General features: G+C 41.8%; 2 protein-coding genes across 3 annotated transcripts; both read right to left on the reverse strand.

The window, feature by feature from the left end:
- Positions 1-321: 321 nt before the first annotated feature.
- On the reverse strand, positions 322-5,836 carry RPS15A (ribosomal protein S15a). Its single transcript, XM_081299127.1, has 5 exons — positions 5,818-5,836; positions 4,422-4,559; positions 3,817-3,896; positions 1,519-1,604; positions 322-460 (listed from the first exon to the last, which is right to left on the reverse strand). Exons 2-5 carry the CDS (start codon positions 4,552-4,554, stop codon positions 367-369), a joined length of 393 nt encoding a protein of 130 aa, XP_081155253.1. The 5' UTR covers positions 4,555-4,559; positions 5,818-5,836; the 3' UTR covers positions 322-366.
- Positions 5,837-11,429: 5,593 nt separating this feature from the next.
- On the reverse strand, positions 11,430-20,732 carry ARL6IP1 (ARL6 interacting reticulophagy regulator 1). Of its 2 annotated transcripts, XM_081299336.1 has the most exons (6): positions 20,494-20,710; positions 18,010-18,143; positions 17,439-17,558; positions 14,298-14,415; positions 13,752-13,836; positions 11,430-13,149 (listed from the first exon to the last, which is right to left on the reverse strand). In XM_081299336.1, the coding sequence occupies exons 1-6, from the start codon at positions 20,527-20,529 to the stop codon at positions 13,031-13,033; spliced, it is 612 nt and encodes a 203-aa protein (XP_081155462.1). In that variant the 5' UTR covers positions 20,530-20,710; the 3' UTR covers positions 11,430-13,030. The 2 variants fall into 2 exon arrangements, with proteins under 2 accessions (XP_081155462.1, XP_081155463.1); XM_081299337.1 differs by lacking the exon at positions 17,439-17,558 and having other exon boundaries at positions 20,494-20,732.
- Positions 20,733-25,044: the final 4,312 nt, after the last annotated feature.

The raw sequence follows: 25,044 nt of genomic DNA on the forward strand, positions 1-25,044 counted from the left end.
GAGCTGTGGACTTTACCTGCCTGTCTTATGAGCACTTACACAGTCAGAAGTAATAACCACGTTTTTAGGAATATTTACAACAGTACATAAAATGTGTTGTCAAGCTCCACTGGAAATCCCCAGTCCTTCCAGGGTATAAACTAAGTCTCCAGAACCTGAACCTCAACCCATATTCAACAACCTAGGGCCATACCCAGCATTCTCAGGTGAACCATGACACGGTATGTCTGCAAGACTATCTTGGTCACTCCAGGGAAACAACATTCACCAATTAGCACAGCAGCTGTACACTGCCATGAAAGCTCAAAACAACCAAGTAGAAGGAGAGTCCAGTGAGGCATTTTATTATATGTATATTTTACATCCCTAGAAAAAGAATCCCAGGATTTTTCCTCCTGTGTGTTTTCTTCTTGCTTCTTCGTGGTCCATGATGCCAGCAGAGGTTGTCAATACAATGAAACTATGAAGTGAGGAAAAAAAAAAAAAAAAAACAAGACTGGTGAGCTTAACAGTTAACATGCGGCTGCTTTCTGCTACAGAAGAAAAACGCCACGCCCCTCAGTGGGTAAGCGTGCCTCCCTATGAGCCACACGGGCACTGATGTTGCCACACAAGCTGGGGACTATCTGGGCCAGCAGCATGCAAACATGACTCCTGAAACCAAAGATCCAAATCCAGAGACCCCCATCTCCACACGTTCAGAGCCCTGACCTCTACAAACATGGAGATTTTAAGCTTAACTAAAAGCAAAGGCAGGAAACTCCTTTAACTTCAAATGTTGCCACTTTATGCACTTGGGTAAGAGACATGAGTTTACCCATGGCTTACTATGAGACCAATGCAACATATCGGCATCATTATTGGACAGAACTAATTCTCCAAAGAACATCCAATACAGTAACAATCATGAAGTGAGACCATATTCACCCACAACACAAACACAATTGGGGGACTTAGAGGACTTCAGTTCTTAACCACAACAGCATTTACCGTTTCAGATCCTGAAGAGCTTTACCAGAATTAAGTCAGGTAGTATTCAAAGCATCTCTAATCCAAAAACCAAAACTTTTTTGAGCATCATGTTGATACTCAAAAAAAAAAAGTTCTTGGTTTTGGAGCATTTCAGATTTCTGGATTAGGGGCGACAACCTGCATTACCATTTTTACAGATGAGGAAATCAAGGCTCTCAATTCTTTCAAGTAGGAAAATGAGGATTAAGAGAAAGATTTTCAACTCAAGCTTTCTTTCATCAAAGCTTGGGATTCAGAAGCCAGTCCAACAATCACAGGTAACACAGATGGGAACTGCACTATATGCAGCAAGCAGACATCAAAGTGGACCTTAATTCTGCTGCTGTCAGTCTAGACTGTGTCTTAGAACCTAAAGCCTAACACATGCAACGTGGCACCTGAGCTAATTTTTAAGTCAAGCTGACTGGGAGAAAAAAACAAAAGCAACCAAGCTGCATCACAGCAATTTATAGCACTAATGTTTCTATTTGAGGAAAACCAACTTACCCAAACTGACGGGATGGGAGCAGATTATTCTGCCATTTTTCCAAGTCTTTGAGCTGCACATCAAATCTGGGGCTTATCACTCCACACTGGGAAAGAAAACAAAAAAAAAAATTTAATTAAATTGTTTACACTTTCACCACTAAACAGAAAAACTAAGCAACACAAAGCAAACCAACATTTTATGGGAACCTATTCTGTGTAATCTGATGTAAATGTGATTAACAAATATCAAAGCGAGACTACGCCTGCCCACAAGAAAAAGTCATGAAAAAGAGAAGGAAAGCAATACTGGCAGCACAGTATCGCTAGTGTGTATCCTGGGGGCTGGAGAGCTGAGAGCCCAAGTCAAGTAAGACTAGGGTCAGACAATCTTCACACTTCACAGAAATGAATCTGTGGGGTCAAATAGTGAACCTAGAAACTAAAAATACAAAATATTTAAACATCTAAGAATAGGCACTGAGCTACTTAGTACTGCTATTACTTCATTTCTGAGTGACAGTGTCCTATGAACTCAGGCAAATGTTCCCAATTGACTCTGACAGAAGGCACAAAGTAACCATCCTCTAGAACAAGAGCATCTGACACTTTAATCAATTGACTATATGCAAATCCTAAAACAAATGTTCAAGCATCTACTAACTTAAGAACTTCGTTCACAAAATCCACTCTATAAATCACTAGTACACTTACGAGACATTCCTTTCCACTTCAAAAACATACTGTGAGGGTCAGAATGAGAAAGAATGGTGATTCCAAACCCTACTTTCAGTTCTTCTAATGGCTAATACTATAACAAAACAATAGACTTAAAATTAGCTTTGTAGCAGGGCATGGTGGTGCACACTTTAATTCCAACTACTCAGGGAGGCCGAGGTAGGACCAAGTTCAAGGCCTCTGTAACTCTGCAAGACCCTGTCAAAAAAAAATCAACAGGCCAGGCACAGTGGCACATACCTGTAATCCTAGCCACTCAGGAGGCTGAGGCAGGAAGACAGTGTATTCAAAGCAAGTCTCAGCAAAAGCCAGGCACTAAGCAACTCAGTGAGACTCTATCTCTAAATAAAATACAAAATAGGGCTGGGGATGTGGCTCAGTGGTTGAGTGTCTCTTGAGTTCAATCCTGATAGCCCACCAAAATTAATTAATTAACCAATTAATTAACTGGGAGGGGGCAAGGGAGACTGAGGATGTAGCTCAGCAGTACAGCCTGTGCTGCCCTGGGTTCACCTCAGCAGCATTACCAAAAAGCAGCCTTGCAAAGTTCTTCAAATCTTTCACAAAAACTTCAGATTCTGTAGTTTTTACTTAACATGATGCACATTCATCATACAAGGAAGCAACTTTGTAAAACCAGCTGGATTATCAAATAACCCTACCAATCCAGCCACTGCTGGTAGCATGACTTTGGAAACCCACTTTCTTGGCCTGTTCTTTTTACCCATCTATGTTGGACTACAGGACCTGCTCCTTGCAAATCCAAAAGCTATGCATGAGCCTGAATACAGAAAGCAGAGTAGCAGCTCAGTTACCTAACTGGCTGACACCAGCTCCCAAATACATGCAACCAATCCAATCACAAAGTCTTATGAATATTTCAAAATGAACCCCACTATTATGTATGACTATAATGCACTAATAAAAATAATTTTTAAAAATAGGTCTCTCTGGGGCTGGGGATGTGGCTCAAGCGGTAGCGTGCTCGCCTGGCATGCGTGTGGCCCCAGTTCGATCCTCAGCACCACATAAAAACAAGGATGTTGTTTCCACTGAAAACTAAATAAAATATTAAAATTCTCTCTCTCTAAAAAAAAAAAAGGAGAAAATTTTTTAAAAAAGAAAATAGGTGAAAAATAGGTCTCTCTGGTTATACTGATGATAAATCGAATTGAAATGCAGACTAGGCCTCAAAGACACAAGTGAAGCCCATGCCTGAACATTGCCCTTTAAATCAATTCACTGAACCCCATTTATGCAAAGTTACAAGATGCATTAAAAAAAAAAAATCACCTAAAGAGAAAGGCCAAGTTAAGCTACCCAAGTTCAAACCATTGAGGTGGACAATATAGAATCCAAAAGTAAAATACCACTACCACTAGAGTTTCAGTAATCACCCCTCATCTCTCTTCAGACAGCTCACATACCACATGAAACTGACAACTGCAAACACCCCGGAGAACAAAGTTAGATGTGATATGAAAGAAATGAACGACTACGGCACCACTATTTGGTATTTATAAAAACCCTTACAAAGTTAGAGAATTCTTAAGGCTCTGCAGTGTGTAAATCAATCCTTACCTTGTTTAACCTGCCTGTGAGGTTGACAACAATTTTCCCAGCTCTGTGATCATCAATGATTTCAAATTCGCCAATGTAACCTATAGAATGTAAAAAACCATATAAAATAAAAGACATCAATTTGAGACTTGAACCTTCATGCTTCTCTTAATATTCCTGCTCTTGCCTACTAGAGTATTCTCCCTCACCTGGAATGACAGTTGATGTGCACCAGAATTAAGTTTTCATTATATAAAATTCTGGGAGCAACACCCAAAAGAAACCAACCTGCAATTCTAAAAGGGATTACAATCCCTTTGCCCCTTCAGTTTCCCACTTCCAAAGACTAGTTGGGTCAAAGACACAAAGCAACAACCCTTCCTTTCCATTCCAAAGAACTCTTGAAAAAGCTCAGGAGCCTTTCTGTATTGCAAAGACTTGTCACTTAGCTCCCAGACATAGCTTCATGACTCTTCAGCAGTTTCATTTGTACAAATGACCTCCTCTTCCAAGACCCACAATTCAACAGTATTACTTCCCAGGTGTGACTGACACACTTCCCCCACCCCATTTCTACAGGACTGGTTCCTTAAAGAGTCTGACACAAAACAGGGCAACACACTCACCATGCTTCATCATCACAGTTAGAAACCGGACAATGACTTTGGAGCACGGCCTAATAAGGACCTGGCGCTTGCCTCTCTTTTCGGCATTGTTGATGCTCTTGAGAGCATCAGCCAGGACGTTCATGCGCACCATTATGGCTGTTCAGGAAGACAAAATGGGTTTTACAAAATGGAATTGCCAACAGTAATATACATCCAGCCATCACAGTACCACTCTTTTCCTTCTAGTCCCCTTGTGAGGAAGCTTTTTTAACTCTATGCAATATTCCCGGCACCCAGGAAAATTCCCCACTATGGCGGGAAGTGCCAGCTATCCAAAAGAAAATGTCAGGCACACCCCACTATTGAGAACTTAAGCCAAGAATCATCAGCAATGTTTCCCAAATTTGAAAATCAGCAACGCCCGTCTTATTAACAATGTCCTTTAAGTTAATTCACTTTCAACCTTTTCATATCCAAAAATGCTACTTAACGTTCACCTATTAAATACACTAAAACCTATGATATTTCCCTATACCAGGTTAAGGTACCCAAACCCAAGTGTACCACAGTGGCAAACATTTCCATTACAAGCCACCACGAATGGTGTCTTTCAATGGACACAAACTGCAGGCACACTAATAATGATTCTTTCCATATATTTACTTTTTATTGAATTTGTTAATGCTGCAGTCAGTCCTTGCGCTGCTAAAACCATGCCAGAGGAGTTAGTGGAATAATGCAAAACCTTATTCACCTATCACACAGCACATTAAAACTTGATTCATATGTATTTTGGGAATTTCACAATCTTATTTTTAAAAGTACAGGAGTTGGAAATAAAGTTTCAAAAGCTCCTATGTACGGAAGCCACGGCGTGTTGCAAGCGCCGAGCGTGAAGATCCAAGCTGCTTCCTAAAGTCCAACAAAACCAAAGGGTCTGAGGAGGAAACCCGAAGCACAGAAGGCTGAGGTCAGTGCCCCGCAAAGTGCCGATCCCGGCAGAACGCGACTTTCCCGGCTCAGCGCCCGCAGCAACAAGCTGCACGACCCACCCCGGCCACCGTCCCCGATGCTTCCCGCCGGCCCGAGCCAAAGCGCTGCCTCGGCCGCTAAAGAAAGTACCAAGCGCCGCAGGCCGAACCGGGGTTGCCAGGACTACTGCCTTTCCCGCGGGTCGAAAGCTCCGGTTTTCAGAGCGATGTGGCCTGCACCCCTCGTGCCCGGGATCCCCGGGTGCAAAGGGTGGGGCGCCCGGCAAGGGTCTTCTCTAACTGTGCCCAGGTCCTCACAAGGCCAGGATCCCCGGCCCAGGAGGGTCCCATAGTCTTCGCAGGGCATCGAAGCCTAGGCTCAGACTCGGGATGGCTCTGATAGCCGACGGATGGAGTTGAAGCTCTCACAGAGAGTTACTTACCGGCACGAAAAGATGGCGGAAAGAGGACGGGAGGGGCGAGCGCACAGTGTTATGGGAAGCGGGTGAGCTCTCGCGAGACTTTCAGAGTAACGCCAGGGAAAAATAGAGCTAGTTAAAGGTGGATGTAGGGGCGGAGCCTCTTCAGGCATTCGCAGTTGAGAATCGATAGAATCTACCTCCCCAGGTGAGTCCTGGAGGAGAGGCACAGGTAAGGAGAACATTGGAGATTCGACGAATTTTTAGCACTTACTGTGCAAAAATAAGAATCCGGAAAAAAAAAAAGCCCTGGATATTTGCTAATTTTAATTACAATAACAGTTCATAACTTTTTTTTTTTTTTAATTTGGTGCTGCGGGTTGAACCCAAGGGCTCTTTACCACTGAGCTACATCCCCAGGCCTCTTTATTTCTCATTTTGAAATAGAGTCTTGCTGCCAGGCGCGGCGCACGCCGGTAATCCCAGCGGCTGAGGCAGGAGGATCACAAACTCAAAGCCAGCCTCAGAAATTTAGGAGGCGCTACGCAACTCAGCGAGACCCTGTTTCAACATAAAAAGGAAAAAGAGCTGAGCGCGCGCACACACACACACACACAACACACACACACACACACACACACACACACACACACGGCGCGGGTGGAGGGTGGCCTCCCTAAATTGCTGAAGCTGTCCTCGAACTTGTGATCGTCAGGTTCCGGAGTCCGGGATTACAGGCGTGCGCCACCATCCACCATTTAGAATGAAGTTTGATGCTTGCAGCCTGGAAGAATCCAGAGAAGCCATTGACTCTGGGGAGAGCATTTAACTTCCTTTCCTCCACATTCTTTTTTTTTTTTTTTTCTTTTTTTTGAGACTCGTGTGTATGTTAAAATGTTTTGTTAGTTGGTAGTTTCTTTTTTATTCTAAATCTTAGAACTTACTTATTGGAGGTCCAGCTGCTTTTTCCCAGTTCCAGAATACACAGTTTGGAAAAGAGCCACAAATGATTTGAAATTAACACCCAGAATTCTGAATCAATGGCTTTTATCCACTTGGCTGCACCCAGAGGAGAACTAGTTTGGGTTAGTCATTTATTCTTTCTGGACCTTCCCCAGTTGTAGACTGGGGGTACTACTACTAATAATAATAAAAGCTGCCTCTTAAAGGTTGTTTCAAGGAACAGATGAGGTAGTGATGGTAAGGGGCTTGAACAAAGTCTAGCACATACTTAGTAGATGCTCACAATTTTACCTCTGGACAGAGCACAGAGTTTTGGGTACAGCCTAGGGCCCAGGGTCTGATCAACTAAGAGGAACAGAACTCTGGCTCCACCTTCTCTTGGAACTGGGTGATCTAAGTTAACTCACTTTTGAAATATTTGCAAGAACCCTCTTACCTCATGGCTTCCACCCTCAACTTCCCCTTTGCCCACCGTGTCTTTCCCACATGGCGATCAGAATAACCCTTTCAAAACTGAAGTCAGAGCAGGCACCCTCAAAGAGCACTCCGCCCCTCCCCCCCCCACCCCCGTCATTCTTAGTAAAATCCAAATTCCTAACAAGGCTTATAAGGTCCTACTTGGTGCAAACCTCTCCTTACACACCAAACCTCATCCCTGCCCCCAACCCCATATCTCCCCTGGCTTGCATTTTATTTTTTTTAATACTCCAAGCTTGCTCCACCACAGAGCCTTTGACTTTGCTTTTCCCTGTGACTGAGCCTGAGCATTTCTCCCCCCAAGTCAGCCAAGAGGTCCCCAGCTTCTCTCTGCTCTCTGTTCAGCCACATACAACCACACACACAGCCCTCTTCCTGCCCACCACCCCCAGCCCTGCCTCCCTGTTTCTCCATAGCGCTTTCCACTTGAAACATTGGAAGTATAACTATGTCAGTCTCCCAGCCCTGGACCATCGGGTTCCAAGCAAGCAGAGATTTCACGGGTACATTCCCAACTTCTAGATAAGTACCTGGCACACAGGAAGCTGATACACAGTAGATGAATAAGTGAATAAGCAAATCCGTTTCCCCTTCTATAAAGTGAGGATGATACCAGCAATCACTTGATGTTCCCAGGAAGATAAATGACAGAATTCATAGCAGGGAGTGACTCTACTCCCTGCAGTTATTCTACACTGTCTCAGTCCGCCACATTCGCAGCCACCATGTCTCAGATTATAAGCAAACTTTGACAAAAACAAAGCTTCCGGCCTGGGGATGTGGCTCAAGCAGTAGCGTGCTCGCCTGGCATGCGTGCGACCCGGGTTCGATCCTCAGCACCACATACCAACAAAGATGTTGTGTCCGCCGAGAACTAAAAAATAAATATTAAAAGTTCTCTCTCTCTCTCTCCCCTCTCTCACTCTCTTTAAAAAAAAAAAAAAAAAAAGCTTCCGGTTCCTATGTCTCAGGGATTTAACATTCCCTGTTTATATTTTGTTACAGAAGGACCGTTTGCTTTTTAAGTGAAAATTCTTTTTTCATACTAGTTCCATATACATTGATGACTTGTTTTACTAAAACTGCACTTTACCGTAACTGAGGGCCTTAGCAACAGTTGAGAAATTAAGGGAACAAAATCACTTTCCTTCAAGAGCCTTAACACAAGTAGAATACTAGCACATGCACCCTCCATGTACTGCTTTCATTTATTCATTCAACAAACATCTCATGAGTACCTGCCATGTGCCAGGTGTTGTAGCAGGTGCTGGGGAGCAGGGGGAACAAAATTATCATTTTCAGCCCTTTAGAGATTTGGATTGTTGTTATGAGAGATCCTCCTGCCTCAGCTTCCCAAGCCACAGGGATTTCAGAAGTGTACCACTCTGCCTGGCCTAACTCATCAATGTTAAAAATGAGGCTGTTTAGAGCAACACAGCAAGACCCTGTCTCAATAAAAGGGAGGGGGTGTTGTCATAATCCTAGAATGTCTACTGCCCCCCACACTTTTTTTTTTGGTACTGGGGATTGAATTTAGGGGCACTTCACAATAGAGCCACATCCCCAAACTTTTGTTTTTTGAGAGGGCCTTGCTAAATTGCTGAGGCTGGCCTTGAATTTGTGATCTTGCCTCAGCCTCCTGAGTGGCTGGGATTACAGAAATACACCACCACACCCAGTTCCACACATAGAAGTGACCTAGGGAATTGTCAAATGCTACTTGATCTGTGTCATGAGGGTATTACCAAACTGTGACTGCCACCAAGTGCTTTTCTTAAGTGCTTTAATTTTTTTTTTTTTTTTTTGATGGTTCTTGTTTTTGTGGTGCTGGGGATCAAACCCAGGGTCTCATGCATGCTAGGCAAGCATACAACCATGGAGCCACATCCCCCGCCCGTTTTATATTTTACTTTGAGACAGCATTCCTCTTAGCTGCTTAGGGCCTCTCTGAGTTGCTGAGTTTGTGCTACTGCAGCCAGCTTAAATGGACTCAATCATAAAATTACCTTTTATTTAAAAAGTCAAAGCAAAGAAGAGGTTATTTGTCTAAAATACTAGTGAAAATTACTTGGTAAAAAAGGATCACGGAGCCAGGCAGGTGATACACCCCTGTAATCCCTGCAACTCCAGAGGCTGAGGCAGGAGGATCACAAGTTCAAGACCAGTTTAACCAATTTAGTGAGGCCCTAAGCAACTTAGCAAGACCTATCTCAAAAATAAAAAGGGCTGGGGATGTGGCTCAGTGGTAAAGTACCCCCAGATTCAATCCCCAGTACCAAAAAAAAAAAAAAAAAAAAAAAAAAGGCTGTAACAGTAGGTATTCTTAGCAAACCCCCCCCCACACACACACACACACCAAAGGGTGTGTCAAAGGACTGAGATAGGATCTTGCTGTGTTGCCCAAAACAGCTCTATTCTTAACATTGATCAAGAGCTTAAAGGGGCCAGGCATAGTGGTACACTCCTGAAATCCCTGTGGTTTGGGAAGCTGAAGAAGAAGGATCACAAATTTAAGGGCAGCCTCGGCAATTTAGTGAGACTGTCTCAAAATAATAAATTGGGCTGAGACCCGGCGCGGTGGCTCATGCCTGTAATCCCAGTGGCTCAGGAGACTGAGACAGGAGGATCACAAGTTCAAAGCTAGCCTCAGCAAAAGCGAGGTGCTAAGCGAACTGAGTGACCTATATCTAAATAAAATGCAAAATATGCCTGGGGGTGTGGCTCAGTGGTTGGGTGCCCCTGAGGTCAATCCGGGTACCACCCCACCCAAAAGAATTGCAAGGTGAAGGCCAGCCTCAGTAACTTAGTGAGACCTTGTCTCAAAGTAAAATAAATAAATAAACGAAAGAATGCTATATAAACTTCCCTACAAGTTTGTGATTTTTTTGTTTTTGACAGTCCTGCTGTTATGGCCTAGAACTTTCGATCCTCCGGCCTCAGCTTCCCCAGTAGCTTGGATGACAGGTGTGCGTCATCATGCCCAGCAGGTTTATGGTTTTTGTTGTAGGCAAACTGGGACCTGCTGAGGTCTTGGAACAGGACTGATCATGATCAGAGTGAAATAAGTGGTAATATACTGAAGATGAACTGCTGGTATGAAATTCCCCCCTTTAAAACTTCCAAGCCATACAGGGTGGAGGGAAGCTCAGGGGGGGGCATGAACCAAGAATAAACCAAAAACAAAAACCTAGGACCTCTTGGGAGTTTCATTCCAAGTCTCCTCCCATGTGAACTGGGAATCATAGGACCCCAGCACCAGGGCTCAAGGCCAGCATTTCAAAGCATCAAGCGACCATTGGAACCCCTGTGGTGACCTTGGGTTGGGGTGTCCCTTACTGCAAACCCTCAGAAGGCTACAAATAAGATCTATACCTTTGCTCAGGGGTAGAGGAGTTCAGAACTTAATTTGTTACCAAACTGGTTCTCAGAACCCACCAAGTGTAGCCAGTGAGACCCAAAGGTAAAACATTTGAGGTCCAATTCTAAAGTGTTTCAAGAGAAGACAGGTCAGGCCTGGTGGTATACAGCTGTAATCCAGGCTACTTTGGAAGCTGAGGCAAGAGGATTTCAAGTTCAAGGCCAGCCTCACAACTTGGCAAGACCCTGTTTCAAAATAAAAATATTACAAGGACTGGGGATATAGCTTAGTGACAAAGCACTCTTGGGTTCAATCCCCAGTACCAAAAAATACAGAAGTCACCCAACCATAACTTACCAAGAGCCTCTTGTATGTCAAGCAGTGAGCCAGGTCCCAGGCCTTATTCCTGCCCCTTCCTCCAGCCGGCCCCTCACACTCTGCCCCTCTTACCCTATTTCCTCTTCCACCTAACACAGCATGGTGCCTGGATGTAAGCCTTTTATTTTAAAGAGTATCTTAGAGCCATGTAATGATCACATGGAGTGGATTCAGAAATCCATCCCCCTGAACACTAAGTTGGTTCAGTTAAAAACAAAGTGAGCCAGGCTTGGTGGCACAGGCCTGTAATCCCTGTGGCTAGGGGGGCCGAGGCAGGAGGATCGCAAGTTCAAAGCCAGCCTCAGCAACTTAGCAAGACCCTAAGCAACTCAGTGAGACCCTCTCTCTACATAAAATACAGAAAAGGACTGGGGATGTGGCTTGGTGGTTAAGTGCCCCTGGGTTCAATCCCTGGTACAAAAACAAACAACAAAAGAAAAAAATGAGACTACGGAAGAGGTTCCAGCTTTTTAAAACTTTTATTCTTCCCCTTTACACAAAACAAAATAGAAGAAATAATACAGGATTAAAACTGCTAAAGTAGTTATTGGTAGAACATGTATTCACACAAAAAAAATCCAGATAAGAAAACAGGCTTATTTACAATGAGGAAACACGTGTAAAATTAAGGTAGTTGTCATATGAAACATTAAAAAAGAAAATCAAACATACACTACAACGGGTGCCACTGTTTACAACGAAAAAGATGGGAGAGAACAACACTTACTCAGGAGCAGATGCACCAGAAGGTACAGGGTTACAGCATCAGTGCAATAAATTCACAAACTATCTTACAGCTAGTTCATCAGCTTAAGAATTGTTCCCAAATATGTCACATTTTTTGGCCCTCAAAGGTTTATTCCTACAGGTGTTAACTACTCTAAATTTCTATACTGAGAAGGAAAGAATGATAAGCTTTCCAAAGAGTCACAAGGTCTACATAGACCAGAGACCAGCTATCACTACATGTCTGCTGTCACCAACAGCCCTTGAATTTTTCAAAGAAATATTGAGAAAAAAAAAGTCATCAGTGTAGAACTCTCTTTAATGCCAAACGGAGGGGGACCAAGTAATGGCCATTATTACCAAAGAAGGGAATTTTGAGGCTTACCCTTGAAGGCTTTCTCTGGTCTTAAGAATCAGATTATTTTTTTCTCTACTGCAATGAATTTTCATTCAACACCGGCAGACTTGTCTTTGTTTAGCTGGTCATGGAGTAAAGGTCACAGACTCAGGTCTTGACCTACTGTGTACTTCAGGTCAGCTAAAAACCTGAAATGCTAAGTATGCTGAAAATCCTAAATACAGTCTTTTAGAAGTCTGCTGTTAAAAAGGCTTAAGGGTTTACTAACTTGAAGTAGTGCAGAGAACAAGAGCTCTAAGCCTGTCAGATTCCCTGTGGAACAAAGAATCAATGTTTCCTAGAAATGGCTAAGTTTTGCACAAGGGAGTTTGAAACCTATACAAACTAGGGCATGGAATTAATTTCATTTTATTCCATGGGGATTCTTCTCCCATGGTAAAAAACAAACAAACAAACAAAACACCAGCACAAGGAACGAATCTTAATTGGTCTCTTCATCAGAAGTAGTAAACTTGGTCTCTATATATTCATGAAGCCTGACAGGTTTTTAAAGCAGACTGTGGAAGCAGACAGTAGATTCAGCTTTTTATAGCCACAGACCACTACCTTGCAGTAGCTAGAACAAATGTCAACACTGTTAATCATACTAAAAAGTAAAAATCACCACTGTTATTTTAAAGGAAGTCGTCAAAAGTAAAAATTCAATTAACCCTGGGTGAGAAAAATCAAGACAAGTCATACTCACTAATGAGTTGTCCACTTAAGGTCAACTGATGAAAATGTGCCCAGCTACACCTGACTCAAAGACACTGTGCACAAAGCCTTACCTGGCAAGTGTGAATTTCTATCAACTAAGGGCAGAGTGAGGTGGAGCTAGAGCTACTTCTGTAACATTTTAGTATCCAGACAGCATAGTAGCAACTGTTCCCAGGGGTGATGCAGACTCCATAAACACAGGAATAAAGCAGATAGATGCATTATTCATTTTTCTTTTCTTTTTGTTTGAGAAGCTTGTTTATCTCCCTTTTGGCCATTCCAATGTACTTCGAAATGATTCCATGTTGGTTTAGTCCAGGAAGCAACAATAAGAAAGTCACTTAAAATAAATAAGCAAACAAAATTAAGGAGGCAGCAATTACTTTCCCTAAATATTTTAAAGAAGGCAGATCCCCAGACTGTCAGACCCCCTGAACGGGAAGAAGCAATACGAAATCCATTACTTCCATTGGGATTTAACCCAGAAACTTCTGCCATGATGTTCTCCCCACCTCAGTTTATTTTTATCTTTTGTACACTACTTTCTTCTTCTTTTGCTTTTATTTTGTACACTACTTTCTACCTTGGTAATTAAGGTTTTGTCTTTACTTCCCCTGATGATAAATTCCCTGAGAGGGAGGACCTGAATCTTAGTCACTTTTTGTTGTTGTTTTCTTACTGGAGACTGGATGCAGGTCCTCCTTTCATTTTTGCTAAGTACCCAGTCTGGCCTTGAACTTGGAATTCTTCTACCCCAGCCTCCCAAGTGGCTAGGACTACAGGTGTACCCCACTGGGCCCAGCTTATCACCTTTCTGTACACCCACAGTCCTTTGGTCAGTGACTTAAACTTGGATAAGCATCCACGTGTCTGTTTATTGACTAAGCTACAGGTAGACTTCCCTGACCAGGATGTGCCTCTAGTTTTTCTTTGAAGACTTACCTATTAGGTAGGTGAGAAATAGATTGTGGACTTGCTGTCCAATCCAAGCAACCGCAGCAAGAGAAATGATCATGGTCATGAAGTACTAGCAATGAAAACAACAAGAATTGATCAACTCCAAAGTCCGACTCTAAGAGTCTGTTTCACCATTCCACAATATGCACATGTATCAAAACTTAACACTTTGTGCACATACATGTAACTTTTATCAAGTAAGTTTCTTTCAAAGATTAGAAAAAGAATTTTAGCCTTAAGCTGACAGAGGTAAGCAAACAGATATTTTCTAGGTATTATTTCTTTTACTTTGGTAAAAGAAAGAAAAATTTTGCCCTATTAGAATAAAAAATTAAGTGCAAAATATACTTTTTAACTCTCACTGATTCAGCCTAATACACACACACATTGATGAATGTACTAAGGAGTTATCCAAATGGAGTAATATTCAACTATAACTATTAAAACCAAAGGCCATCTCTATCATTAGATTGTAAAGATATCAAAATTAACTTGAAAAGACAAAGTAAAAAAAAAAAAAAAAAAAATCACCATTTTAGGCTTTTCTTCCTTTAATGTAAAGAGGCGCTTCCACCAGCCCACAGCTCTGCGTCGGGTCTTCACTAGATTGCTGCAAATTTCATGGAATCTTTGTTGTTGTTCAGTGGTCCTAGAAAAACAATTTTCCTTTTTGTTATAAGCAAATCTTCACAGCAGACAGAAATACACTGTCCTTTTACATGTAAAGAGTTATCTTCTAAAGAAGGCTGAAATAGCTCGGCAGAGGGGCATATGCCTTGTAATCTTGGGAGGCTGAAGAGGATCACAAATTTGAGGCCAACCTGGGGAACTCAGCAAATGCCTGTCACCTTTTATAGTATAGGAATAAATTTTATATAAAGAAGCTTGTGTGTGTGTGTGTGTAGATTAATAGCAATCTACACTTTCTAAACATTTGGTTAATGACAGTAACCAAAGACTCATGACGCCAGGCGCCACCTGGCATATGCCTGTCATTCCAGTAGCTCGAGAGGCTGAGGCAGGAGGATCTTGAGTTCAAAGCCACCCTCAGCAAAAGCGAGGCACTAAGCAACTTAGTGGGACCCTGTGTCTAAATAAAATACAAAATAGGGCTGGGGATGTGGCTCAGTGGTCGAGTGCCCCCGAGTTCAATCCCTGTTACCAAAAAAAAAAAAAAAAAAAAAAACATATACAAGGCCATGTAGACTTCAGTAAAAATTTGACTCAAGTCCTATATTATTTTTCCGGTCCTAATACATTCTGCATTGTAGCCCATCACACTCCCACCAAATAGCTGTATTTGAGCACTCTGCAGCAAGATGGTAAATATTCAAGGCGTAATAGCCCCAACTGGGCTTCATACATTTGATGCCAAGATAGCAATAAACAATTCAATCCTTTTTTGGGGGGTGGGGGGGTGAGCACAGTTAACCCTAGGGATGCTCTGCCACTAAGGTACATCTGCAACCCTTTTCACTTTATTTTTGAGACAGGGTCTTATAAATTGACTACCCTGGCCTTGCACTTAGGGATCTTCCTGTCTCAGACTCCCAAGTGAGATCATAGGCGTATGCTACCATGCCTAGCTCAAATAAATTCTTTATACTTTAGTGTCAGTAAGGGACAATACAAGCATCAAACAATAGTAGTAAAAATTCAAAAAGACGGGGCTGGGGCTCAGTGTCAGAGCGCTCGATAGCACATGTGAGGCACTGGGTTCGATCCTCAACACCATATAAAAATAAACAAGTAAAATCAAGGTATTCTGTCCCTCTACAACTACAAAAAAAATTTTTTTAAAAAAATTAAAAAAGATCCTCTGAGACAGTCCCATTTATCTTGTTTCTGATAAAAAATAAACAATTGTCTCTGGACTGTCTTTGCTACATGACACAGTGACGACTATTAAGGCCTGCACTGAGGAGTGCACTGCCTTCTCTCCTCTACTCCTCATCCCAGGAAAACTGCAGTGTCAGATAAAGCAGGAGGATTCCTACTGAGCCTAGGACTTCTTGTATACAATTAGACCTTGTATGTTGCTCCTGGTCTAGATTAGATTGCGACTATGCAACAGTGTTTTTTCCCCATAAGATCATTCTGGTAAAATCAAAAACTAACATTTGCTATCAACAATTGAGTTCCAGCTGGATGTGGTGGCACAACCCTATAATCCCAGAGACTTGATAGGGTGAGGCAGGAGGGTGGCAAGTTCAAGGTCAGCCTCAGTAACTTAACAAACCCTGTCTCAAAATAAAATAAAAAAGACTGGGGATATAGCTTAGTGGTGGTGGTGGTGGCAGCGGGGGAAGAGACCATGAGACTATCAGTGTTTATATTTGAAAGCTTTCCTCTGGGAATCATGAATTTGCAGATTAGAATGTCATTTAGCTAATAAAGTCAAGGTCAGTGATTGATTGCCTTTGTAAAGTCTGTTATACTGCATGGTTACCAAACTTGTCTCAAAACCAACAGTATTAATTCAAAGGTAAAAAATAATTCAAGGGACAGTTCCAAAGCTAATCCATTCTGTAAGGAAAACATCTTCAGAGAAATATGCAACATACTCATCCCAGAATTTAAGCAAACTCCCCAAAATTCGCAGCTATTAAAAATTCATAAGGCACATACTTAAAATCCTCATTTTTATAAATTTTTGTAGATTACTAATTACATTAAAATAAACAACTAAGAAGGAATGGTACCTGGTTTAAAAATCTATTAAAAATGTAATTTGGCTCATTATTTGGATCAAAGGTGAGAAATTCAACATTCTAAAGGGGAGTTAAAATAGTTTCAATACTAGTCTTGGCTATTGATATAATCGTACCTATTCACAGATATAGCTTAAATCTATCCTGAAGTCCTTAATGTGCATTTAGCTAACTACCACTGCACTGCCTCAATGCCCCTCCAGTGCCCCAATATCTCAGCCTGAAGCACAAGATCAAAATATCTCACAGCACTTAAAACAGTGCGTAACATAGTAGACACTTAATTAAATGTTGCTAAATCAATGTGGATAGAAATCTCCCATTTACTGCTTTTGTATTGATTCAAATATAGTTTGTGAAATTATATTAAATATTAATGTAAATATAAATATGTGACTTTTATACAATGCTCAAGTTTTATAATCCTTTGTTAAAATATTATCCATTTAAAAACAAAAAAACTCACTTCAATAAAGTCTAGAATGGGGAAAAAAAAAGTCAGAACAAATAAACAACTATAAAAGAACTACAGAACTACTGGGTGCAGTGGCGCTTATCTGTGATTCCCAGCTACTTAAGAGGGTGAAGCAGGAGGATCCTAAGTTTGAGGCTAGCCTGGGTAACTTAGGGAGACCCTGTCTCAAAAATTTAAAAAAGGGATGGGGATGTGGCTCAATGGTAGAGAATTTGCCTAGCTTGTCAAGGTCCTGTGTTCGATCCTTAGTACCCACCCCAAAACACATGAATACAAACGAAAAACCCCAAACCCACAGAGATATGTACTGGAAATTCATGATTTATATCTAAAATTGGCTAAGAGATTCTTCATATAAAAGCAATAAATCTAACCCCTTGGTGTCTGATGGTTAGAGAACTGCCTGTACTTAGTTACAGCATACTAATCACAGCCACCAGGTTCAGTAGCTCCTCAGAAATGAGACTGCCAAATTATGCCACCTACCATTTATTGGAGCCAAAAATTCTAGGTGCTAGAATGGGAACAAGGTAGTCAGCCAAGCACAAATACATAACAAAACAGGAAACACCGGAGAGAACAGATGGATCTAGATAATAGATAATCCTGTTAAAAAAGGAAAAATATTAATCAAAATTAGAAATAACAGTCACCATTATTTCTAGCTGAAAATGTTTAACTATGCATTTAGTACATAAGTTCTCAAAGATCATATTTGCTGTTTTCTCTTTAGTTTTCTCACAGGTGGTTTTTCCACAGGCTTCTTGGAATATCATAGGAAAAATGATTAATGTAAACAAAGAAAGTCTAAAGCTCTTTGGGGTTCACAATACTTTTTAAGAGGGAAAGGGGGTTGAGTGTCACTGATTTATTTAGCTGTGTTAAGTTACCAAGTTTACATAAGTACGACAAATTCTGGAAAGTACATGAACTGCTTATAAGCAAAGGCATTCTTTGCGGATTATATATTACAAAAGCTTCCATAAGTGGAAGCTACGTGCTACTTGAGCCTTTATTACTAAAAGCACAACCCTTAGTAATCTAATAGCTCACTTACAGGAACACCAAGGAAACCACACCCATGATGGCAGGTGGGAACCAGGCTCTCTCCCATCGGAGAATTTTATCGGCCATCAGCATCATTTCTCCCCATCCTTGCAGCTGCTCTTCCAGATTCGCAGTCTCTGCAGCCTACACACAACCAACATTTAAAGTGGTTCACAAAAGTGGTTCATTTCTTTTAAGGCACCAGACATGTAAAAGACTTCTTAACCAGATCACTATCTTAAACAAGCTTCTGAAGTTTCTGAAAAACTGCAGTTTTGGCACCAAAGATGGAAGCCAGTAGGAGGAAAAGAACCCTATCCTTTAAAGTTCAAGCACTGGGCTACCAACTCTTTACAACCATAATGGGACATAATCCTTATAGTGCTCCACAAAGAGACAATTACTTGTTTTGAAATTAAAGAATGTGAGCTCTGAATGGTTAACTAATTTCACCGAAGTCATAAACAGAATCATGTGGCAGTTCCTAGTATTGTTAGATCCTTTAAGTTTGTTCATTTCAGGTGATTAAAATTGATCTGTTGTTTTTGTCATTTCATTGATTTAAACTCCTTATTTCTAAATCCATTAGGAAAGCCTTTCCCTGAACAGCATTCAATCTCTAAAATAGCTCTTTGTGTAATGGAATCACTTAGATGTTGGCATTCATTGCACAATTAAGGAAAACTACTTCCACTAAATTATGTGTGGCACTTCAAGCTCAAAAGCTCCTTAGTACTGTTTCTCTTATCATGTATGAGGTCATTTTGGTTAGACTTCAGATTGCTCTGCAAATCTGATAGCCAAAAGCAGACCTCTAGGATGAGCTAATGTGACAAAAGCCCTTACACTGACTTTGGTAAAGGAAGAAAAAAAACGACAAGAAACCAAAGTGCCAGGTGGGGAAGTGGCAAATGCCTATAATCCCAGCTACTCACAAGGGAGTACTGAGGCAGGAGATCTGAAGCTGGAGGACAGCGCGGGTAACTTAGTGAGACCCTGTCTCAAGGCAATAAATGAAAAGGGCTGGGGATGTAGTGGTAGAGTGCCCCTGGGTTCAATTTCCAGTGTCAAAATAAAAACAAAAACCATACTCCCAAGAGTCCCTACATATTTGCCACTGAAAAATACATAAATAGGATAATGTCGGTTAATCTTAATAAAAACACTTATCAGTGCCACAATCACCAAGGTGACCCCAGAATTTCTGTATATCCCACACTTAATAATAGTTAAATAGATTACTAAGAAATAGAAACTAAGCATTTTATAGCTTATACTCCAGTTAATCCCCAAAAAATTCTAAAAGGAAGGTGTTGCTAACAATCCCTATTTTATAGAAGGGGAAACCAAGATGTCTAGAGATTAGCAGATCTGAATCTAGGAGATCAAGAACCAAGGCCTTGCCCTTTTTAAAATTACACTGCTTTGCTGAAAGGAGTGGTTGAGTTCCAGAATCCCATTTCAATAGAACTTGGGTGATTTCCTTGCGCCTCAATTAATCCTCTTAAAAGGAACCATGCTGGTGACTAACCATACAGAAGGGGTGTGTGTGTGTGTGTATGTGTGTGTGTGTGTGTGTGTGTGTAAGGGTGGGGGAAGGGTGTGGGGGCTGTCCATGTCTTTCAAAAAACCGAATGCAAAATGAAAATCATGCACAATCAAGACGACCCTGTTAAGTCACTTAATCTGTCGGCATTTGGGTTCTTTAAGTACAAAAGTCAAACTGTCTCCTCTCCATTTCTGGCGTGTGGCCTGCCTTTCCTTGGGGAAGGGCAATGGAGATAATGTAAGGCTGTCTCTCTTGTTTTTGCCGAGATAGTGCAAATTCATTAAATTAGGAATCAATTAAGTTTGCCACTACCTCACGCAGTTTTTTCGCATCCCTGGTTACTATTCTAAAATCGTCTCCAGTCGTTCAGTGCCCCCGCACCCCAGACTTCCAACCGCCAGGAAAACGCCGAGACCTGCCATTGTCCTTTCGGCTGGACCCCACTTGGAGCTCTCTGCAGCGAGCTCGCAGCCTCTCTGCCGTTTTAAGTTATGCCAGCTCCAACAAATTCTCGGCAGCAGCCCTTTCACCCTCCACCCTTGCCCAAGTTTTAGGGGGAACAGAACATTAGGTTACGGCCCAACAGGAGGAAGGAACCGGACATGGCTGGGGCCCGGCCCCGACCGCGCTCCCAGGCCCCTGGCGGCCCTCCGCCCCCCGGCACCCCAGGCTTCTCCGCCACAGCCCCTTTCTCCACTTCCTCCTCAAACCCCATTCGCGGTGGCTAATCACGCGCCCTTCTCGCCCGGCCCTGCACCTCCTCAGGGGAGACTGGGGGTCCACACGACTGCGGACCCCCACGCAGGAGCTACCGAAGCAGCCCGGGGGTCCGGCGTCGTCGCCTGTCCTGGGAACTGGGGGCCGAGGGCTGGGCCCGCCCCGCTGAGCCCCGCGATAATGCGGAAGCCCGGCTCGATTCCCTCGGGACAGGCCGCGGGGACTCACCAGCAGGTTGGTGCTGCGATTATCTCCCTCCGCCATCGTCCCTGAAGTGCAGTCTCAACGAGCGCAAGGTACCCTCCGGCTACCTTCGCCGGATACCCGCACCGCGACTGGAGCGCGAGGGAACGCCCCGTAGGCCCCTTATATAGGTCGGGCTCTTTTCCCGACAGCCTTCGCGAGGCTCGCTCCTCATTGGACGAATCAAGCTCAGGCTCAAAGGAGGACAGACCAACCGCTGCTCAGCGCATGGCTTGAAATCAGGGTCAAGGGAGAGAGAGGCCGCGCCGGGTTGAGGGGGTGGAGACACGGGCTGACCAATCAGCGTGCCCGCTCGGGGCTGCCGGAAGCCGTTCAACTGCCGCTGCGGTGGTCTGGTCTCCGTCTCTCCGGGATTGGCCGCTGCGATAGCTCTCAGCACCTGTTTTTGTTGGATCCCAATGCAGCTAAGTTTCCTCTATAGAAAACCGATAAGTCGAAGACTTGTGCTGCTGCGCAGTGTCAGTCGCAAGAGAAATGAACACGTGACAACCCTCCCCTGGGCTGGGGTCCCCATCAACCGGGTTGTCCCTCGTCCTCCCTGCACTGACCGGCCTGGCCAAGCCCTTAGCCTGTATTTGTGACTCAAGAAGACTCTCATACCCACCTCATGAAATTTCGAGTAAAAGGAAAAAAGAGCTACTTTCTGTGAATTTTGCTGCCTTGTATTCCTCTTACCCAGCAGGAATAAGGCTTAACTTGGGGGCGGGGCAAAAACACAGTTGGAGAACTTGTGAAAAAGGCACCTGGTTATAAAAGGGCTTTCTTCCCATGGGTTATTTAGGGAAATCCTTTATGGGGCATTTCGGTTAAACAAGCTCCTTCTCCAAAAAGGGATGGCTTTGACAGGACCTTCTTGCATTAGAGGTCATATTAAGGAAAGATGTAAACCTCAGGCAGTAGAACGCATAAGCAACGTTAGGACTAACTATGTTAAGAAACTACCTTCTCTATCCAGAATTTCAAAATGCAACTGCTTTTCATTATTCGGTGCAAACTTTTGTCAAACACCTACCTGGTCAGCCTTTTGCTTTGGTTCAAGTAAGCATCATTTTCTACTACCAATCTCATTCATTTATAGTCACCTATATTATACATTGGATTTATTTTGAATGCATTTACCAGATTCTTTAAAAACTCAGGGAATTCAGAAAGAAATATGAGAGAACATAAGCGCAGACCACATACTCCCCTACATAAACTGGCAAGGGCAGGGGTTGTGGATTTCAGGAAATAGTGTGCAGTTTGCCTTGGAGCTTTGAATGGTTGGGAGTAGTCTGGATCACGTTGAGATACTTTAATAAACAACACACTTTTTGCAAAGGAATACTACTCTTCCATGAAGTCACACTTTGGGGAATGTTGGAAGAAAAGAGCAGGAGATTTTATACACACACACACACAAAAGATGCAGTAGAGTGACAGAGCCTATTTGGGGAGACTTAAAAGCTGTGGAATTTGAGCAGCAACCCCTGCTTCAAACTTTTAAAAAAGGACTCAAGTAATCACCCCCCACATTACCATGAGCATTGAGGTGCCAGTCTTGCTGTAGGCACAGTAATATCCACTTCCAAAGGAAAGGACAGAGTTCCTAACAGTCTTTAAGGTAGGTTAAAAAACTTCAGCGATTCCCCTGGAATTTATTATTCCCAGATCATTTCCAAATGCATATCCTAGAACTTCAATAGGTCTCTCAATAAATGTCCAAGTGGTTCAACTCTATTAAAAATAAATACCCTCAATGGAGCTTTCTTCTGAGCACTATTTTTGTACCACAAAGATAGGAAGTAATCTTTTGTTCAGATGATTACGCAGTTACCATAAATCCCCTTTAACAGAACCTATAGGCAACACACATCATTTTCAACGAACAGCGGGACGGACAATTCGGACAATTTCTATCTTTCATTGGGGTTTTCATGCCCCAGGTAACATACACATTTGCCAAAAGTGGCCTGCTGGAGTTTTATTTGATAAATACTGAAAGAAATTAAGTTTAATAAATTGACCCTTAATACCAAGAACTTTCCCACTGAAGTGCAAAATTTCCATTGCTGTTCAAAAACAGAACATTAATTTTTTTTTGAGAATTAAGGTTTTAATTTTTAAAGGTAATTAGTGTTTTAAAGAGGGGGAAAAAAAAAAAGCTACCCATGTTCCAAAATGAATTTTTCTGGAATCTACTTCAATAAATTCAAAGCTTAAATGCTGTATCTTTTAAGAATGAACCTTTATTTTTTGAAAAACAGATATCTCATATAATCTTTGCCATGTTAATGCAAATATGCAAAGTAGGCCATGTATTTTTGTTTTCCAAAAGATGCATTATGAACATTTTCAGGAAGCTGGTGTGATTTATTCAACTTTAATCTTAAATACAATCACAAAATTATATCCATCAGGAGGCATTACAACCTTCTGTACAGAGAAGCCACTATTTATACAATGTTACTAGGACAAGGAAGATTCATTCAACTCAACTTGCTCTTATAAGGGTTAAAAACTAAATTAACAATTGAAATATGGTGTCATTGCCACTGACATTACAGGTGGAAATACAAGGAAAATTTAAACCAGAAAAATAAGTGATGCATTTACTTTAAACAGGAGCCGAAACTTTGTCAAGAAAACAAAAACAAACTATATTTAACCAGCCTGTTTTGAAAGAAAAACATTCTAAAAGTCTGCATTTCAGAACAACAAGCTATTTAAGTTTACCATATTCAAAATTCGAGCTAATTGTATGTCAATTTTTATATCAGCATAACAAAGGGTTTTTCCTAGTAAGCCCAGCCAAATTCCCATGGAAAGCAAGGGACCCTACCTAAGTGGTTGCTTTACAACTAACCCTTGAACCAAAAGCTTCTCACAATAAGAGTCAGTCTGCCATCATGTAAATAAGGATAGTGACATAGTTACCCAGGCCAAAAAGCAGGCAAAGTGCAGCAAACCCTTAGGGTTTCATAAGACAATGAATATCCCCCTTTCCCAACATTTGAAAAGTCCTGTGATGCTTGCTAGTATTTCCCTAAAGGAGGAATCTTTCTAATGCTACCCAAATAATTGAAAAATCTACCTCATTGACGTGACCTTTGCATTAATATTTCTACCTCCTTGATTTAAGGGGGGGGAACATCCTAATTCTAAATTATTGGCATTTTTTACAAGCTCAACAAGATATAAAATGGAACACTGGTTTTCATACTCATCTAAATTTTTGTAAAACAAAGATGCTTAAATGTGCTAATAGTAACACATTCACTGAGATCTGATGTATATGAACAGGAGTAATAGGCTAAGAGTAATAGGCTAGTTGTAGGTGCTTTCATCAATATGAAAAGAATTGGGAGAAAAGAAGAACCAGCTCCTTTGATTTTAGTACTGCCAAACAAGTAAGCCCCCAGAGTAATTACAAAAAGGTGGAGGAAAATAGGCCAGGAAGACTTTGATTGAAAGTACTGCCTATAATACCCCAGATTAAAAAGGACCTAAGATTGCACATCAACTCTAATATTTGGCTGTACTTGCATTGCCCTGCGCGGCATTTTTTAAATGGCTCTTTCCTTAAATTTCACACATCAGAATAACCACAATTAAAAAACAAAACAAAAAAAAATGCAGGTAACCACAAACATTGGACAATATTTAAAACTACTTAGGAAGCTTAAGTAATAGAAACAAGTGTCAAGGGCAAAAGTGTCAGCGTTTTCCTTTGTATTAGAAATCTTCACCCTGAACCTGGGGTTTGAGCTCTAAAAGAGCAATTCAGGGAAGCAGATCAAGAGCCTAATGATCAGTTCTCACAGAAATCTCACGTATCTCAAAAACAAAAAACAAAAAAAAAACAACTCAGCACAAGCAAGAGACACAAAAGAATCTTAATAATCATCCAGTAAACTGTGGGAACTGATAACCAGAAATGGAGAAATCACAAGACACGCCAAAGAATCAGTAAAAGAGAAACAGCTCCATGAACTTCTAGGCCTCCACAGCTTTGTAGAGAAATCAACTAAAAAAAATAGATGATTCCATCAAATTAAAGACAAAACACTTAAAACTTCAGATTTCCAAGGGTACTTTGAATAGAAGAGGTTGTTTGTAGATTATTCTGTACCCACTGACTTGGACAGGGGAAGACAGAGGGAGGAATAGAAGGAAGAGACAGAACGACAGACGGACAGAAAAAGATCCCTGGTTTTCCACAGGTAATTCATCATCAAAAATGTGTGACTTCAAAATCATAGCACTCTAACTTTACAGTATTTTACAAGATAATCCCCAAAATATGGCCCTGTCTTCTCAATCTGATGAGGACTTTTACAAAAGTTCCAAAGGGGCAGGGCTATTTGCAGAATGACGTCACAGAGGAAGCCAAACCTTACAGACTAGGGTCTTGTCCCGAGTGCAGTGAAAAAGCAAGTGCTGAAGTCATCAGCTACTCCTGTCTGCCCTACGACTGTATATGCCACTGGGGGACCATTTTTAAATAAAAGTGATGGACAATTTACCAGAGGCACA

The sequence above is a fragment of the Spermophilus citellus genome, assembly GCF_964194105.1.
Source record: "Spermophilus citellus genome assembly, chromosome: 6".
NCBI lineage: Eukaryota > Metazoa > Chordata > Mammalia > Rodentia > Sciuridae > Spermophilus > Spermophilus citellus.

What these genes read in the sequence shown, in the direction of transcription:
- ARL6IP1 (XM_081299336.1), bottom strand. Translation starts at nt 20,529, where the DNA reads ATGGCGGAGGGAGATAATCGCAGCACCAACCTGCTG. An exon ending in GTGGTTTCCTTGGTGTTCCT is followed by an intron (nt 17,559 to 18,009) that starts GTAAGTGAGCTA and finishes CTTTTTTAACAG; the next exon opens with GATTATCTATTATCTAGATC. An exon ending in ATTTTTGGCTCCAATAAATG is followed by an intron (nt 14,416 to 17,438) that starts GTAGGTGGCATA and finishes TTGTTTTTCTAG; the next exon opens with GACCACTGAACAACAACAAA.
- RPS15A (XM_081299127.1), bottom strand. Translation starts at nt 4,554, where the DNA reads ATGGTGCGCATGAACGTCCTGGCTGATGCTCTCAAGAGCATCAACAAT. An exon ending in TCACAGGCAGGTTAAACAAG is followed by an intron (nt 1,605 to 3,816) that starts GTAAGGATTGAT and finishes TTTCTTTCCCAG; the next exon opens with TGTGGAGTGATAAGCCCCAG. An exon ending in CTCCCATCCCGTCAGTTTGG is followed by an intron (nt 461 to 1,518) that starts GTAAGTTGGTTT and finishes CTCACTTCATAG; the next exon opens with TTTCATTGTATTGACAACCT.